The 19,395-nt window shown below is 41.2% G+C and overlaps 1 protein-coding gene across 4 annotated transcripts in view; it reads left to right on the top strand.

The window, feature by feature from the left end:
- Nucleotides 1-19,395, top strand: part of KLF12 (Kruppel like factor 12) — a 228,749-nt gene that overhangs the window by 195,587 nt on the left and 13,767 nt on the right. For all 4 annotated transcript variants that reach the window (XM_041471240.1, XM_041471239.1, XM_041471238.1 and 1 more), the window contains one exon: nt 12,172-12,329. In XM_041471240.1, coding sequence (XP_041327174.1) covers nt 12,172-12,329 — 158 coding nt within the window. The remainder of the gene's footprint in view (nt 1-12,171; nt 12,330-19,395) is intronic.

Below are 19,395 nucleotides of genomic sequence, written 5' to 3'. Positions count from 1 at the left end.
ATTCTCCTGGTGACAGGATGATTTTTCTGCATAGATGGAAACTTGGTTCCTTCCCTCGTCCCTGAGACAATTTCAAATCAAAGGAAAAAGTTTGCTAACCTGAAAAGGGGTGGCCATTTAACCTCCTGTTAAAAAATATTCATTTAACTACTGTACTATATGACTATGAATTCCCTTTCTTTTGTTGGGCAGCATTGTTACGAGGTGATTAACCTACCTAATTATTGTGGGATGAAGTGAAATAAAATTGATTTCATAAAGCCTGCAAACATGGATTTTTTTCCCTGTCGCTAGTGTGTAGGGAAGGGCCAGGTAAAAAATCTGACAGTTGCAAAGCTTGTTCAACTTTTTATGTTTTATCCTTTCCTAAACAGAACTTGAAATGTCTGTTGGAAATAGCAGAATAATTTCTCTCAAATAATTGAATACTTGACATCCCAAGGGGAGACATACGCCCTTTTACCAGTGGGGGAACATTCCTTGCCAGCAGAATGCATTATGTTACATTTCAAAAAACCTGAAGAGGCAACTTCATTTAGATCTTGCCCAGTTTAAATCCCTGCATAAATTCACATACATAGTAATAGTGAATATAAACATCCAAGTCCTCAGTTCAGTTTTTGCTTTAGCAGAGGTGGAGTGAAATCTTGAGCTTTATTTTGATGGCAAAAAGCCATCAGAATTTTGTTCTTGCCTTTCTAAAGAAGGTTATTGTCATCCTAAAGATGTTTGTAGTTTTCCCTGACCAGGGAATAGCCACAGTGAGGGCCACCTAGTTTTTCAAGTGGATGACCATGAGAGCAAGCCCATGAAGTCACCTTGACCCAGTGAAGCCCAGAGGAGTGGAATTTCTTGGTTTCCAGCCTAATCAAGGCTCTTGGAAAAGTTTTATGGTGTATTTATCAGGAAAAATAGACTTTGTACTGAGTGCAACTGGAACAATTTACAGAAGAAATTTTTATCTTAATCAAACCTTGCCTTTCTCATGAGACTTGAGAGTATAAATGCAATTCTGCCTTGGTAAGAAAGTGTTAAGAGGGCCAGTTCATGAAAACAATACTCTGGTTTCCTCCTCCTATTGGGAAATCCTATGTTTGACTCCACTGAAGAGAATGGGAGCTTGGCCAGACTTTATGAGACCTGTGTCCAAGCTGGATATCATTGTGGCTGGTGAGCTGGTGTAATGATAAATAAGGAATTGTTGAAATTTGGCTTTTTGATATGTGTGATAAGTACATTAGTGCTCTGCTGCATAATTAATTGCAAGTGGAAGAACTCTACTTACCACAGACTGACTATTTGCTGGGTGGAAATTGGGTGGATTTTAGTAATAGAGAGAAGAGGAATGTTGCCCACATGATGCAACAGATCTGTGCAAGGCCAGTAGAAAGATGCAGTAACTCTTCCAGCTCATAGATGGTAGTCATGAGTTCCCCTCTCTCGGAATTTGAATGTCTGGTTTCTGCAGCTTTCAGGAACACTTTCCATCTGGGGTACAGATGAAGCCACCAGAAATTTTCCAAATACTACCAAATACAGAAACTACAACTGTGTAAATTTCTACCTCTGTAAACTATGACACTCAGTGACAAAACCTGACCTTGTGATTCTCTAGAGAGACGGTTCCCAGCTGGGGAATTGGTAGCAAGTCTGGGGGAAGAGGGGAGAAATTAAGGAAGAGAAACGAAGTGTCAGTCCTTGGGAAAGTGCTATGAGAGGCTGGGCCTGGTTAAGCCCAGAACATTGCTTCAGGTGAGACTTGCTATAAATAGGTGTGGAAAACTACAGATGCAAGGAGAGGTAGTGGGTTTTCTTCTTATTGCAGTAGTGTATTAGTGCTCTGTTCATGTACTGGGACCTCACTCTACTTTGTTTTGCAAACAGAAAACAGCCACAAAGATGTGGCAAGGATCTCATAGTTCAAATGAGGAAATACATCATTGATATGCATGGCTGTAAAGCCAGGTACAAGGTAGCACACTGAACAGAAAAGCTGACTTCTTGTGTAAAATGAATACATCAGGATTCCTTGTTAATGAAAATGCTTAGTAACACAATCTGTAGAGCCCTTGAGTGGTGCAGTTTAGATTTATAGGGTGTTTTTCTCTTGTTCTTGTATTAAAATTTTCTTTCAATAGGATGATAGGGTGCTCTGGGAGAACAAAACAAGCAAAACTATAAATCTCAGAATTTATTGGTTAGTAAGTATCTTAGGAAGAGAAATCAAAATCCCTGAAGTATGATCTTGCACTCAGTAACTTTTTTGTCCCCCAAATCAATGAAATTATTTAGTCCCTTTTTTCCTAGACAGATCAAGCAGGTATGGTAGTTACATTATCCCAGTTATAGATGAATACTTGGCAATATATACTCTCACACAGGAGCTTGTAAAGGGCTGTGGGGCATAAAAAAATCTGGTCTTCTGAGATGGCTTTCTGTTGGGGGTGGCAAGGCTGTCTTTACATAAATAAATATATAAACACCAAAATGTACACTTCAGTGTGGTCAACCATTTAGTAGTTAACAAAATCTGCTTGACGACACAGAGTATGACAGATGACCACCCATAATTGCATTTCATATAGGTATCTAGGGTAATCAAATATTTAACTTATCAGTAATAACCCTTCTGAACAGGAAGAAAGTAAAGGTCATTCACATGAGCTTCGGTCCCAATGGAAACAATGTCCTCATTTAATATCACTGACTTGGCAAGATGCTGGTGGCAGTTTTGTCAGCTAAGGATACAGAACACAGAATTTTTAATCACCACTACATTTGTTACTCTGACCAACAAGAAGAGGTGGATGCACAGGCAGGAGTCGTCATTGTACAGTCACTGGGACTGACTACTGTGCTGTACAGTGTGAAGAATCAGAATTAGAGATAGTAGAAGAAAGTGAAATTGGAGAGCAAGGTAGGGAGTCCTGCACTAGAGAGTGGAGGGTCTGTGCTCTTTGAACAAATAAACAGAACAAAGGTGAAAGGCATGAATATATGTACATACTCATCTTATTTCCATGAAGAACATTTCAGCTTATCCCATGTGTGCAGCAGAGTTGTTTTTATTTTCCTTTTAAAATAATTTTCTGCTGAGATTACCAGTATTGACAAGGCTTGTTTGCAGTATGTGTTGCCAGAAAAGTGTGAAGAAAAAATGTGAATCAGCAACAGAAGAGGTAAAAAGCAGGGCCCTGTGATCTCAGAACTGAGTTGTAGGTTCTCAGTTACCCAATTTTCTGCTCTGTTTAGAAGGAAGCAAGAAAGAAAGAACAGACTCGGCATTGATGCAGCCTGTGTCTGGAGGGAGCGTTAGTGCGGCTGGAGAGCCTGTGAATGATCACTGCTGTTCTGCCAGCTCTGAAAGGGAAAGGAGGGGAGGAAATAAGATGCTTTTTCTCTGCTAGACCAGATTCAGCTCCCAGGCCTGAGCTAGCATGCATCAAACATGTGTGGCATACAGGATTTCAGGAATTGTTCCTGCTTTCAGGAAGATATACAATGCTTCGTCTTCAGATCCAAAAAACGGACTCATGCCCATGCACTTTAGTCCACTTGCAAGTTAATTGCGAAGACACATTTCCCCACTTCTTGAGGTTTCCTTTTTTTCATGAATTTTCACTCCTGCTGAGAAAAAAACATCAGGCTAAAGCTAAGCTAATTTTGGAGGTTTTTCTAAGAGAAGTGAAAACTTACGTTAGCTCATGGTCACTTAGTAGTCTTTCTTTATAATGTGTATATATATGTGTTTATGATTATAAACACCTTGTAGGAACTATTTAGAAAAAACAAGCATTTATTAGAAACTCTCTTTAGAATATGAGCAGCTGAGCGCTGGAACGTAATTCCCAGAAAACTGTTGCTGGTTTTTGGTTGGTTTTTTGGGGTTTTTTTTCTGTCTTTGAACATTTTCATCCTTAAACAGAATAAGACTGTGAACAACTTAGTCTACTTCTGAAGAACCTTGCTGAGCAGAAAATTTATAGTTCGCTCCACAGGAATGAGTTTTTCTGTTAGTCTTTATTCCATGATAATACACCATGTTAAAAAAAGGTGTTAACATGGGCTTTGACGTCCAGAGCAGTTTTTGCACTCTGTTCAGCCATCCTGATGAGCTCGAAGGGTCAGTATTGCAGCTGTGCATCCTCAGTAATATGCACGTGTTAGAAAAAATACTTCTAAACATATGTAAGCTGCTGTCATGTGTCACCTCAGAATCTCTGACAAAATCTAAGGACAAGTGTCTCATTTAATAGGAGTCCGTCTGTCCAAACCAAGGGAAAGGCAGAGCAGTGAAACAGAATTATGTTTAATATTACTGAAAATGTTAAGTCTGTGTGTAAAACATAATAGCCTTCCTGTCAAATGTTTCTAAAACCTTTTCAGGTAGGAACAAACTCTGTATGCTCTGGCATGTTAGGAAAACGTGAGATTCATCCTTGTTAAGGAGCATCTCAGTAATTCAGTAGGTCTGGTGTGGGAATAGCTGTTGCCCAGGTTTGGCTGCTGCTGGATGTAGTAGTGCAAGTTGTCATACAGCTATGAACTTCCTCAAAACCAGGGAGAAACATTTTAGTAATGTAGGCAATGCCTAGTGCAAGGTAGTTAGCTTGTAATTCCTTTGCTTGTTTACACAGTTTACCTTTCTAGGGTAAAACTCTGTCTGTTGATAAGGGGAAAATAGATGGAAAAGTTTTAGTGGGGTTTTTTTACTGTGACATTTCAGAGTTCATCATAGATTTGGTTTGTGGGTTTTCTCTGTCAGAAGTGCTTTACAGTCCTCCAGTCACCAGATCTGGGGGGTGTGCTGGAGCATGTCAGAGATGCTTTGCGGCCCAGCTTCCTTTCCTTAGAAAGCCAGAAGAGAGGAGCAGCATGAAAGAGGAGAATAGGGTGTGTATTTGGGCCTCAGCCCACTGTGGAGCTGGAATGCACCTCAGAACACCAAATCCTAAGAGCTGGAAAGTGCCCCTGGATCCCACAGCACGAATATAGATCAGAAAGATCAAACAAATGTCTCATGTCTCAGCTTAATGCAGCTGATTACAGAGGTGATGAATAGTTTTGGTAAGGCGTGCTGTGGTTTACCTTAGTGCTTTTCTTAGCAGGCCCCAAAGTTCTTTCCTTTTGCCAGAAGTGTGTTCCATGTATAGTTGTGCTTCCACTTCCACCCCAGCCAGAGCAGTGTTGTGGCACACTCAGGTTTTGCAAAGCAGCTCAGCAGTTCAAGTACCTTTATCTGGTCTCAACAGTAAATGCTGCAGATAAAGTCAAGGTCAAAGACACGCAGGGTGTTTTGTTTGCTGACTGCCCAGGTCAGGAATATATATATGGATGGGAATCGTCATATGGAGCTGGAGCAGAGGATCCTCTTTACCAGGGTACTGCCTCTGGCAGCAGCCAGTGGTGGACATCTAGTTCAGAGCATAACAGGAGAAACTTCTGTGCTCCTACTCCCATCTGTTCATCTGCTCCTTGTGCAGCTTCACTCCAGTTCAAGCACTTTCTGAACCAAATGTATTCAAGTCACCTTTTATCTCTGTCTTGTTTATCCATGTAATTTTCCTATTTAATATGTGTGCTGTTTGTGTATGCTGCCAAATTCCTCCTTTCTTTCTTGACAAAAAGTATAATTTTGAGTATAACATCACCTTAAAGTACAGTGATTGAAGTAACTACTGCTAATAAAAGAGTAGCACATATTTTTCTTTTATGATCACCTTAAGTACTGCTTGATATGTTTTAATGTCTAACATTCCTAAGACAGCTGTTTGCCTTTCATGAAACATTAAATAGAATATAAGAATCAAAGAGGAGAAAAAATACATGTGTATATATGCATGTGCATCTGTTTATGCACAAGAGACAGTAGCAACTTCGTAATTTTTTTAAATAAATATTCAAGTGAAGATTTTTATCAGGAAAGGGCACTGATATTTAAGCATTTTATAGCAAAAAAACTACTACATTTTATATAGGAGGATTTTGGCATCTGACTACTAGAAGGAGTTTTATAAATTGTAATGAGAAATAAAATCCATGTCATATTTCTTCATGGTGTAGTGTGTAGTGTTACTGCTGTCATGAGTGGGATGGAAACATTACATGACCTGCCAGAAAATGAAATTACATTATGTGAAAAATAAAGTAATTGAGAGTTGGAATCTAGGAAATGCTATTCAAAGCCACTTTTCAAAAAGGCATGGAGTACTCACGTGTCTGTTAGCATGTGAAACTTAAGGTCTTAACTAATAGAATATACTTTGTCTTAAGTGACGTCAACTCCATAAATGTGTGATGTGCTGCTGTGAGTGTGATCATTCAGAAGAGTGCCAGAGGAGCCAAGCACAGGTGTTGGGACTGTGGTCATCCCTGCTTCTGAGGGTTCTTGGTGGGCAGCTGCCCTGAGAACCAGAGGAGGAGTGACAGCTGCCGTGGGGGTGTGTGAGCATGCAGTTCAGTGTGCCCAGGGGGTGCCATCCCACACTCAATCCAAAGGCTGGGATTTAAAAACATTATGTCTATAGTTAGTCACTTAACAGCTCTAGTTTCTATAAATGTTAAGCAGCCAAAACCCATGATGTTTCTTTCTGCAGCCCTGGAACCCTTTGAGCAAATGCTAGAGATCCAAGGATTTTCTTCAACTGCTCATTACCATCTGAATGCAGGCATGTAGTACTCTAGTTTTCTGCTTTTATTTAATTTGCCTGCACTTTTAATTACTATAACTTACAGTCTGACACAGAAGCTTTGCATTTCTCATAAATATTCACATTGCTAAATTTATACATTATTTGAATATTTGAGTATTGTATAGTGACATATTTTTCCCTTAAAAACATAAAAGTTGTAAATATCAAATGTCTAAAATTGAACTGAGGGTGGGATATGACTGCTTCTATCATGTATTGCCAAAGCACATCATCAGCTCATAGTTATCGACATGGTCATATCTCCCAATTTTTGTTTTCAGCTTGTCTATTTATGTGGTTATTCTTCTGTGTGTTTTATACTCAAATATTACAAGAAGCAACTTTTCTGTGGAACAAAAGCTGGATTTTCCAGTTCTTCCTGATGTTGATTGCTTATGTCCACATTCTGGATTTCTTCACACATATTCTAAATTTACATGGAAGCTGTGGTAATCACAGCTGGTTCCCAATAAAAGGGGTGGTGACAGTCCTCTAACCCATGGCCACAGGTTCCCATCCTCTGCCATATGTCAGTGCATGTACTTGGCAGACTGTCCTGCTTAGGGAGTCAAGCTACCAAAAGCTTCTCAGATTTTTTTTGGCAGAATTTTCTTGTTACTGTGGGGGCTGCACTGGCTTTCTGCGGAATCAGGCAAGTGCCGGTGCCAACACAGCAGAAAGCAGCTGGAGCGGAACTGTGGTGATGTGCCATCTCAGCCAAATCCTGTACTCAGAACCCAGGGGCTGAGAAGCACGAGAGGACCACGACTCGTGTTACATGGGCTGGCCTGCTGAGCCCCTCATCCAGGCTGAGCAGATGCTGCACGGGCATGAGCCCCATCTGGTTTTTCTTCCCATGGTAGCCAGAGTGGAGAGGACATGGCTGACATGTCCTGAGCCTCACCCCAAAGGGAAGAGAGCATCTGCTTTTAGCAGCCATGGATTGTTATTAGGGTGCAGCCACAAGTGTCTCAATTAACTACAGGGCCAGCTAGAGAGGAAGGCGATGCAGCCTGATTGCTGCAGAGGAGAGACTTAGGTAAGGTGACAGGGATGTTGGGTACAAACTGGTTTGACCTGTTAGCCCTGGATTTATGTGTTTTCCATAAGGACTTCAGAGGCAGGCAGGATGTGTTGCCACAGAGTCTGAGCTCATAGTGGAGGGGCCAAGGAGGAGTAAAACTGGTAATCACAAAGATGAAGATGCAACACTGGGACACTGTTTGGGTTTGTAGAGCAAAGAGCAAAGAGCTTGCTGCATGTCCCTCGCTCCTTGCTGGCCATGTCAGCCAGCCCTTGGTCACCTCACTGGGATGCCAGCAGCACCCAGGAGCTCGTGCTTGGGTGGCCAGAGGTGACCCTTTGTGTTTGCCACAGGGTGAGTGCACTTGAGCACACCGTGAGTGGGGAGCAGCCAGTGTGCAGGGACTTGTGTGTCACGATACTGAACACAGTTCAAGGCTTTAATAAACAAACTGTTCCCCAGGCAGCTCTGCTCGGCATATTGCTCAGAAAACACAGGACCAGTATAAATTCACCCATTACATGTGGTTTTTTAACAGTGTTGCTGCCTGTGCCAAGGGCTATTCACTGTCCACACAGAACAGAGGCAAAGCATCTAGGAAGTCATGGGTAGCATTCATAGAAAGGGAAAACAATCCTGCAACCAGGTTTGTTATGATCCACATCTCCTGCAGTGCAGATCACGTTCGGCAGAACTTGATGGCCATCTAGTGGTGAAGCCCCAGTCGGTGTTACATTTTGCAGACTTCTTTGTATCAGAGAGACAATACTTGGCCATGTGTGAGTTGCAAAGACGTATGTTTTCACTTCTAGCTGGAAGTAATATGGCTGAATTTTAATAAATCACTCTAAACGCTCACATTGGTTTTATTCATTTAACCATATGAACCATACTGACTACAAGTGTTGCAGCGGGTCGTGGAGGCAGCCAGCAGTCCCCCAGGATTCCCATTAGCTGTAACAATTTCTACACTAACATAGAAATTACACTGGTTTTAGAAATAATGAGCTGCAAATAAATAAACATCAAGCTGACAGGTCAGAACCCAGTTTTCTTATTTGTTAATTTATCTTTCAAACTTCATGTTTCAGCAGTAATTTAATACATCCTGCTGAGCTGTTAAGTGGCATCAGTCCTACTGCAAAAGCCCACCTTGAGCCTTGAAGACTGCCTGAGATCATGGCCATTCGCAGAAGAATTGGCAGCTCCTCCTCAGGGTATCCTGGTAGCTCTTGGCTGATGACAGGTTTCCAAGTCTTCCCTCTGTGCAGTTGCTGGTGGGACACTTAAATTTGAAAGAGGCTGCTACTATATGGTTTGTTTGGGTTTTGGTTGGAGAAGAGGGACATTGTGGTCTTTTTAGTGCTCTTTTTCCTTTATTTATTTTATAGAATTTTAAACAAATGAAAAGTAAGTTAGTTGAGAAAATAAATGCCAGTGAATTCCCTGACACATTTCAAAGTCTTTGTCTACCATGGTACCATCAAACAGTAGTTTTGGGAACCCTGTCCTGACCAGAGACGCCTGACACAGCCCCTGTGGCCTTCAAAAGGCACCAAATGTGGTTTTGAGGACTTTCCTTCTGTCTGTGTGGTCAGTCAGGGCATTTTATAGAAATCGGTTGAGAAAGGAGAAGGTGTCCCTTTACTGTTTGCATGGCAAAGGGAAGGAACATCAGCAAATCATCTGGAACTTACTGTGAGAGGGGCTAACCTGAAGTAGCAGAAAAAAACACTTTGTGCTTTTTTTAGGGTCTTTGGTGACATCCCCATTTAAAGTCACACAGCTTTTGCAAGGCTAAAACCAAGCTGGTGGCGTGAGGTAGATTCTGGCTCCTTTACCACCATTGAACATGTCTCTACTGGGGGTCCCCCTGTGCCATAGCAGTTGAAGTGGCAGAGGAAAACCACCTTGAACATATGCTCTCACTTGCCATGTGGGTCTCCTCTGCTGGTTAGTGTGTCATTTACGCTGCAAAGGGAAGGCTTGCGGTGACATTTGCTGGTTCTAGTTGACAAGAGCTTTTCTCCTTGCTGTGCTGTGCAAGCGATGACTGTGAAGCTCTCAGGGGATGGTGACAATATTCATCACCTTCTGTGGCTTACTCAGTTATTTTCCCTCCTGTGGGATAAGTAGGGTGCTACTGTTTTTAGAAAGAGGGAGCAATCCAGTTAAAAAGCAGCAGCATTGATCGTGTGCCACCTTCATGGCACTGCTCTGTGCCATCCTCTTCTGTATAAATATCCGGGAAAGCACAGAGCAGTTCCCAGCAGTGAGATCACTTTCTCATATGTGGCAAATAGCTTTTTATGAGGTGCTGACTCTTCTCAAGGTTCAGTTTGTCTCGGGGCTGGAAATTGCAGGAGCATTTTAAGCTTGATCCTCCTCCTATTTAAATGAGCTGTACTATCCAGGATCTGAACACTCTGTTACAAAACAGGGTTTTAAGACAGCTCAGAAGTTGCTTGCAGCAAAAAGGATGCACAAATACTTACTTTTAAAGATCAGGATTTCCTAGTTTTGGGCACTGGATTTTGTATGTTCAGTATTGAGCTTTAACATTTGATTTACAAGCTTGCTTTTATTTCAGCTGGTGGGATGTTTAAAAAACAAACCTATTGGAGTAGTGAAACCATTCTCAGTGAATTGTCTAACCCAAGACTTTTATTTGTTCTGAGATTCAGAACAATTGCTTAAATGCAATTCCTAAGCCATTTCTGTGAGAGCTAGACATATCTGTACTCCAGTCATATAGTTAAAGTGCTAATGTTTCTTACTCTCTTGGGGACAATTTTTGCCAGCTGGTGTTACTACGGCTCTCTGTCCACTTCTGTCTCCATTTCAGGAATTCTCTGCACGTCTGTTTACATGCATCATATTATAGGCAAAAATAATTAATCTGGAGAATCTCTTGCCTGCAGGTGAAATATGAATATGTGTTTAGAGTACTGTTCAGGAAGAAAGTACCTTTTTTTCCCCCATTAGTGCTTCAAATTAGGATTGTACTGTGAAAATATTTAAACAAAAATAAAACTGCGTGATTTGGACTACCACTAATTTAAGGCTTAGAGATTTGTATGGAGAGAATTAGAACATCAGTGAAATTACGTGCTAATGGTGTGAGATGCTTTACACAAACATTTCACCCCATACGAGTAGTCCTCAGCAAGTTCTGGAAAGCTCCAGGATTTCAGTGTGTGCCGTAACAGCTACAGCTGTGCAGGAGCTCCTCTGACAGGAGCTTGCAGGTCGGTGTTAACAGAGGTGCTTCCCAGCAGATGCATCAACATCATTGCTCCTTTCAGATGCCCGCCTTAGTAGCTTCTCCAAAGGTTCATGCTTTTTGTTCAGATTGATCTTAAGAGACTAAAAGAGCAGGCTAATGAGTCTGTAGCCCATTTACCCTGATTGTCAATAAACCTGGGAAGCCCCAGAAACCTGATGAAGAGCAGAGTTGTTCCAGTACTTAACTAAACAGGCTGCTGTAGCTGTGGGTGATGGTGGTTGCTGTGCAATATAATCGTAGTGAGGTTGATAGGATGATCAGTTAATAATGATTCATGGCTGGGTGGTATGATTACTGACAGTCAATGAGGGTTTGAATCACGACCTTCCAACTTGATAATAATTTATCTAGCCAAGCCAAATGCATTGTGGTAGCAAGGCTTTTTTCAAGTAATAGGTCCAGCACACACTGTACTTAGAAACTCATGCAACATTACTTCAATGTTGTATTTTTAATTGCTTAAAATTAGGGTAACTGATAGGCTGTAGGACATTGCTGTAAATGGAGTATCTTCGATAAGCATTTATGTGTTTCTGTGGGGATTGTTTTTTGGCCTTGTTCTTAAACTTCATTTATCAGTGGTCTGAAAGAAAATAAATTTCATAGGCTTGCACGTGATAGATTGAGAACTGCTAAAAGAGAAAATGGAAAAATCACTGCTCCAGGGTGATCTGGATCTATTAGCAGTCTGTATTCAAGCAAACAACAGGTGTTTGGCCTAATGTGATGATCCATAGTTCAGATCTGGATACTGGAAACACTTTTTCATAAAAGGTTTCAGGCTTTTTATCTATTTAAACTTGTCAAAGAGAAGTTATGGAGGCTATAGATAAACTTGTTTAGAAAACAGTTCAGTGAGCTTGTGCCTGGTCACATGTCAAATAGAAAGAGAGCTCAGATAAAGTCAGGCTGCTTCATTGGAGCAGTATTTCAAGTATCATGGTGGGGTTTTTTGGGCAATAAGCGCTTCTACATCAAAACTTCAGTTATTTCATACTGCATAATATGCTCTAGTTCAAGCACTAATTGTGTCAAAATGTTGAAAGGGAAATAGATTATTCATTTTCTGTGTCACTTCTAGCACAGTCACTTCTGTTACAGCTGAATTTTTGGGGCTGGGCTATACACCATGCTCTTGCTTCATTTTTTGCTTCTGTTCTGTTTTTCAGTTCAATTTCACCGTTCAGTATTGAGAGCACAAGGCGTCAGAGGAGGTCTGAGTCTCCAGACTCCAGGAAGCGGCGCATCCATCGGTGTGACTTTGAGGGATGCAACAAAGTGTACACAAAAAGCTCCCACCTGAAGGCTCACCGGAGAACGCACACAGGTAAGATTTGCTGGCACTGTGGTTAAGACAAGCAGGTGTCTTTCTATCCAGTTTGGGGCATAATGAGCTTGTCATCCTACACTGATAGCCGAATGCCTGTACCTGAGTAACAGACAGGTCTGTGAGTGCATTGGCATTCTGGTGCAAATCAGGTGTCAGCACAGGACTGGTGCACCGACCAGACTCTTCTCAGATGAAACTCAACAGAGAGTGGCCTCTGGGGACATGCTTGCTGTGCTTCAACAAAGTGTGGTCATTGCTTGGCACCAACCAGAGCTAGTCCAGAGAAAACCCTCAAGAGCATATAGTGTGGTCATGAATCTTCAGCAACGTTTTTTTCACTCTACAGACCTGTTTCTTTTGAAACTGCTTGCTTTTACAGATGTAGCCTTTGGATGCCAGGAGCTCCTGAAATCTTTTCAGTTCAATTCAAGGAAAAACTCAAGTCCTCAATATGTCTTTCTGGAGGCATTCAGAGACACCTATCCCATACTGGAGAGGGAAGTCATCACTGTGTGAAAATCAGTCACACTAGATCCCTACAGCAGAGATGCAAGAGAGATGCTTAGAGGAGCTGGGCCCCATTCAGGGATGACCATACTTAACACTCAGTCAATACCTGGTGTCCTTATTAACTTTATGGGCTGTTACTAATCTGTATGACAGGCATGTAAGGGTAGCTGAAGCAGTGATGTGTAATAGTTCTAATTTTATTGTGGATAAACTCAGGAGCAGCAATTTGAAGTTATCAAGAGCAAGTCTAAAAGGGGATTGATTGGATAGCTGGAAAGGCAGTGAACAGAACACTCTAAGCCTCAGTGCTATTCCTTACTCTGATGCTGATTTGCTTAAATTAAATTTATTGATCTCTCTGCTCTTAATGGACTTCAGCATTCCTGTAACTTCTTGGAGGAAAGATGGTGTTTATCCAGGGTATAGGACAATGTTGTTCTTTGCTGAGAATCTGCTAGTGCTTTCTGTGATCTGATGTACTCTAAAGAGTATGACGTATTATTTTAGAAAATTAAGTGGAGGCCTCTCCATTTCAATTGAGTCTGGATCTCCATCACTATTTCTAGTATGTCTTTTGGCTCATAGGACTTTTGTTGAAAGGAGTTCTGAACCAGGCTCCATCCTAATATCCTCTACTAAAATAATTTCTGTAGGTTAAGAGTCCCTTCCTTAAACAACAGAAATGTTCTGGCGATCTGGAAATTTCATTACATTTCCTTCCAGGCAAATTTTCTTAGTTTCTTCATATCTTCCCGTTTAGATGACCCTTCTGCTCTCTCATTATTTGTCATGTCCTGTCTTAATTCTTTTTTCATCTTCCCTCTTCTTTCCCATCTTAAATGTGGTCTTTCATCCCTACTCTTCTAATACCTTTGATATACCCTTACCCTGTCACCATTTTCTGGCATTCTTGTTTTACCTCTTTTTCCCAGTCTAACCCTTCTGTCATTTTCCTTCTCCCTGCTGGATTTACATGTTGTTTCTTTTCTTGTCTGTATCACCCTTTGAGCATTACGCATCTGTAACAAATTCAAAGACAGAGAGCCCAGCAGAGAAGAGCAGTAGAGGGTTTGGTTTGAAACAAAAATACCATTTATCTGCTTACACCACAAGGAAGTCACTCTTTTCTATCCTGCCAGACTGGCAACCAGCCCAGGAGTACAAGCAATCATGTGAGTTACCAAACTAGATGTGGACAACCTCAGAAATGTCACACCCAAGGCAGCCCAGAAACAGAAGAGGCTCTTTTCTGCCGTGACATTTTAAAACACTGAGAATTACATTTGTCGGACATCTGTAATTCGTCAGTGATCTCATGGGGCAGACTGCTGCTTTCAGGTAATGCACCCAATTAGTGTTAGGCAGTCAATTCCACTGAATCTGAGGCTGTGCACGTAGGGTGCTCAGAAGTAGGCACTGAAGGCTTGAGAGGATGTAGGAAATCCCAAATTTAAGCATATGTAGCTCTCCACCAGCACAAAAAGGAGTTTGTCTACCTGCTGTAATAGTAGGATGCATATCCCCAGCTGTGGTTCCCTGGCAGCTGGGTGTCAAGGCTATGCTATCTGTCTGGGATCTCTGGGTAGTCAGAGAAGTGGGATTTGCACCTCTGGGGCGTGTTATTCCCTCTTCAGGTATAGCCAGAGATTGGCTTTCAAAGGTGCTTCTCTTTCACTGCTGAGTACAGAGGAAGCCCAGATACCTGCCAGGCTGTGAGTTGACTGAAATGGATTCCCACACCAAAATACAATTGCCTGAGCTGTTTTGTAGTCATGCTGGTAGTTGGTTTATTACTTCAGGGAAAAAGAAAAATAGCATCGAATCAAAAACCTTCATTAACTAGTCAGCTGATAACTGCTTTATAGTGACATTGCAGCAGGCATGATGAAAGAAGTGTAGTCTACAAAAAATGGCCAGTGCTCAATTTAGCCAGTGGATCCAGTTAGAAAACCTGTGTCATGCTGTTAAAATTAAATGTGCTTTACAGGACACTTCAGAGGTCTTGATAAGAAGTTGGTAAATTCAGACTTGCATGCAGCCTTGGCCATGAGCGTACTCATCTTGTACTTGGCCATGTACTAATCTCATCTTGCATTTTTTATCTTGGTCTTTACTTTTGCTTCAGGCAAAATAAGTTAATTATTCACGTATGACCCACAGTAATTAGTGCAGTTTTGGATAAGTATAAATGAAGTATGACAGCTATGCACGCAAGAGTGAGCAAGTTTCAGTAGGAAACTTTCTCAGAAAAGATCACAGAAACTCAGCATTGCATAATCTATACCTTATTTTTTTTAGGCAGGCTGATCTTGCTGACAGTTGTTTACCTAAGCAACATGTGCTTGAGAACTTTTTTTTTTTTTCGATGATCTTAAAGATCTTTTCCAAACTACATTGTTTTGTGTGCATAGCCACTGAAACATTCACAGTAGTTTAGACTCAGGAGGAAAAACAATGTGGTGTTATGATAGGATGAACAGATTTGTTGGTTGAAAGGTATACTTCTTTTCATCCTAATGGAGAGCAGAAACAGAGTATTATGGATGGTAACAACTGAATTTAATTCTCTTGGAGTAACTCCTAAGTTTTTTAAGTATGCTGTCATCTAGCTCCTCAATACTTGCCACCAGTGTCCTCAAAACTTGGCGTGCTGGTGTGGGCATGGAGTCCACTGGGGGGCGGACTTGAATTATGTATTGTCTCTCTGACTGGGAAAGCTGCAAGTGAAACCTCTGATAGATAGAGCATTGCATAAAGCACAAGCACTGGTATTAAATTTCTCTTTCTAGTATCACCTGCTTGGTCTTATTTTGCCAGATCATCAAATAAAGCTATCAGGAGGTATCAGGTGTGATGGAGAGCCTTCAGGGCTCACAGGCAATCTCGCAGCTCAGGTTTGTCAACTCTTTCTGCAAGGAGAAACTGTGAGAAATTGGCTCACTGGACCTGCATTGAGCTAGTTTCTGCTTCAATGAACTTAAAGAAAATTACTAATATGTGAATTACAAAAGAATAATCTTCAAAAATGGGAAAACCAGCAGTCGTGGGTTATATTCCCAGTTTGTGTTCATCTGTCTTGCAGTTGGCACAGGTGCTGGTGCTGGCCCCAGGAATGGGGAGAGAGTAGATGCTGTTTCCAAGGGCTGTGCACCTGTGCAGCCCTGGTGGGACCCACCTTCTTCACTGTGGTGCTTTTACTTTGAAGTTGGAGAAGAAAACAAGTCAGAATGCTATTTTATGATCTGTAGTGGCTATTTCAGTCCTTTTAAGCAGTACTAAAGTTGCCATTGACACTTCCAATAGGACATCTGAGTCCTGTAGACTGAGTAATTAATACTGGTTCTTTCCACTGTATGAACATCTAAACATCTGAAGTTGCTCATGGTTAAATCCAGTTCTAGTTCATCATGGCTGCCCCCTTAGCACATGGAGAAGCCTAAGGAGTTTAAAACATTGTATGAATCATCCTGAAGAAGTGAAAAAAGAAAGAATATGCCTGCTTTGAGGTAGTGTCTGAAACACAAGAGATTTGTTCCCTGTCTCTCGCCTCCACAGGATTTTAATTTACTGTAGTAGTAATCAGCATTCTGTATTTCTGTGCAACCTTATTTCAGTTGTTAGTTAAAAATTTCTGGTAGAATGTGACAGTGTGGCTTTCTGAGGTCAACAGCTGCAAAAGCTTGGGACTTTCCAGGCAGCATGAAGTGGGAATGGATGTAATCCATGGGTGTAGGCACCATATATCCACAGGCATGGCTTTGCTCCTGCCTGGGAGGAGTGGAGAAGGCCAAGGTCTGTAACCAGAGCGCTTCTGTGGGACTCAGATACTGGGCTACAACTGCTGCTCTTTGTCGTGCCCCAGTTGGCACTGGGTCTGAGGCACCCTTCTCAGTGTGCTGCTGCAGTAGAGGGGCTGCTCTACCAGGCTCTTGCAGAGCCAGGCTGAATATAGCCCCCAGGCCATGTGAATTGTTTTAGTGTTTGGTGCTTTGTCCTTGATCAACGCCTATATCATTCCTTAGAGATGAGAGCAAATACCTTTGCCACAGACGTAATGAAGCCTATTTGTCAGTGTCAAGGGGTCTTCAGCAGTTTTACATGGAGAAAGTAAACATCTCAGAAGTACAGATTTGTACCTGAGAAAATGACAGCATTCCCTCCCCAAGATGTTCCTTTGTAGCTGTGTTGAAACACCACCCTAGAAGAGAGAGGACTAGTGAGTACATGGGTGTTTTATTTAGTCTGTGCTTTTTCAAACATTGCATTCCTCTCACTCGCTGTTGCTCCATATATTATTTTAATATGAAAGGGCCCCTGTCATTAGTCTTTGTTCACATTTTCCTTTGAGCGCTTTCACAGTGGACTTAAAAAGTCAGAGGCACCAAAAAAGCTATTTTTGTTCTGTAGGTTTTAAAACACCATTCATTACCTGTTGTTTTTTTAAGGTCTGTTTAATGCCTTTTGCTAACTATAAGTTCCAGAGATATTTACAGATTTGTAATTCCTTCTTTAGACAAATATTGGGAAGAAGTAACATTTTTTAAATAATCTGTCTGGATTTTACTTGAACTGTGTAGATTTTTGGTCTCTAACACCTCTTTGTCACCTACCCGCCAGACTCACTCTTCAATACCCCAGCTTTTCTTTCTCATGTCCTGTGTACTCTTTGTCCCTGAGCTCTTCTTGTACCATGAAAATCTGTCAAGTGAAAAAACCTCCAAAAGCAGGTTCATATGCTGTTTCAGAAACTGGGAATTTAAATAAACAAAACCAATTTAAAAATTAATTTGCTTTAAGTAAAATAGGAGGGTCTATTTGTGTTGGGTGATGCTTTTATTTTTTAAGAAATACTTTCTTTTAGTATTTAAAATTTAGTGCCAATTTCAATAAACAGTAGAGCTTTCCAATGTGAAAACTAGTATATTTCACAGAAGTTTTCCTTTCTAGTCTTTCTGCTCTTTCTTCATGCAGTTTCTCTTTAGAAGATAAACTATTTAATAAATGAAACCTCAGCCTACTCCCATTGATGTGGCAGGCTTCACATTTCAGGACAGAAATATATTTAAGAGCAGCTGTCTGCTGTTGCAGTATGTACCAGGAGTGTAAGGGCAGGCTCATCAAAGCCACCACAGCCTAGAAGGGTGATGTACAAGTGGGAACCTCTGGATGTAGTGAGATCGTTGTCTGAGCCCAGCTAGTTACAGGCAGGTGTCCATACCAGAAGGAACTTGTACATCCAGTTCTCTTCCAATAGCTGCTCTGTGGAAAGTTAGATGATTTTGTTTCTGGCACATTTTGCAAGCTCTGAATTCACCTTACACACAGGGAGTCATTCCTCTGCATTGTAGGTCTGATGCTGTGCCGATATGGAAGAGTGCCCGTGTGGTTATTCCAAGGCACTTTGATGGGAAAGCGAGTCTAATTGCGTCTGTGATTACTTGCAGTCTCAAGGTTATGAAAAATATTTTCAACAGTGCCCCTTGACTTTGTAAATATGGGGTGCATATGTGTTTTGTCTGTGTGTGGCACGAGGGAATAATGATAATTTCATTATGCAGAATAAGATTTTTCTCTAAGCCAACCTTTCAGTACTTAATGCTCTACCTCCAAAGAGCTGCAGTTCATCTGAGGTCTCTGGCGTGATTGTGGTCTACCATGTGTAGCCCTGAAGTGCCATGAAGACAAGAAAGATGTCTTTACTCCCACTGCTTCCAAAACATTTTCCCAGATGTTGCATCCAGACCTGGAGGAATAAATACACAGTACAGGGTTTCCAGCTCTTGCAGCCCACTCCGTCCCCAGCAGAGGGAACAATAATTTGCTGCTGGTGATAACCTATGTTTTTTGGGAAGTGTGTCTGAAGTTGCTCATGTCCATCCTGTCATTGTCAGGGCAACCTTGGATCGGAAACACAGTCTTTGAGAGTGCAGCATGCTCAAAACTGCAAGTAAGCATGATAAAAGCTTTTTTAAAAATGTTTTATTCAGGTTTTCTTCTTTCCTGCTTTCTTTTTTTTTTTTTTCTATGCATAAAAGCAAACAAGAGGTAGATCCTGAAAATTAGTGTTTTCACTTTTCACTTTTTTTGCAAATAAGCTGTTAGAAACATGGGTAAATTCTGCAAAAACTTCTTGTTGTTTGGGAAAGTAAAAAGAACTGATGAAACCTGTGTAGGATGAGGAGCTACTGTCTGTGCTTCAGTGTTTTCTCCATGTAGGATATGAAACAGTGGTATTTTGTCACATGAATGAGCTTTCCCCTTGTCTCTTCTCATGCATTTTTTTTTCAGCTAATATTTTTCTTCAGTATTATATATATTTAGTCTGATTTTTATTGTGATAAAAATTGGCATATCTTCTTTTGGGAAGTTTAATTCCATTTCCAACTCACTTAAATGGGAGGTAGGTTTTTTAATGCTCTGTTTCTATACACAGCTCAGCACAGCAGTGCCCATCCTCTGCTTGAGCCTGACTTCCAGCACAGTGCAAACACCAAATAATCAATTGTGCAAAACCGTGAGACCAAGCTCATCCCTTGGAGCCTTTTAGTTATTT

Source organism: Pyrgilauda ruficollis, unplaced genomic scaffold, assembly GCF_017590135.1.
Source record: "Pyrgilauda ruficollis isolate IOZ18807 unplaced genomic scaffold, ASM1759013v1 scaffold26, whole genome shotgun sequence".
In the NCBI taxonomy this organism is placed as follows: domain Eukaryota; kingdom Metazoa; phylum Chordata; class Aves; order Passeriformes; family Passeridae; genus Pyrgilauda; species Pyrgilauda ruficollis.
This window is presented reverse-complemented; position numbering and strand designations above follow the sequence as displayed.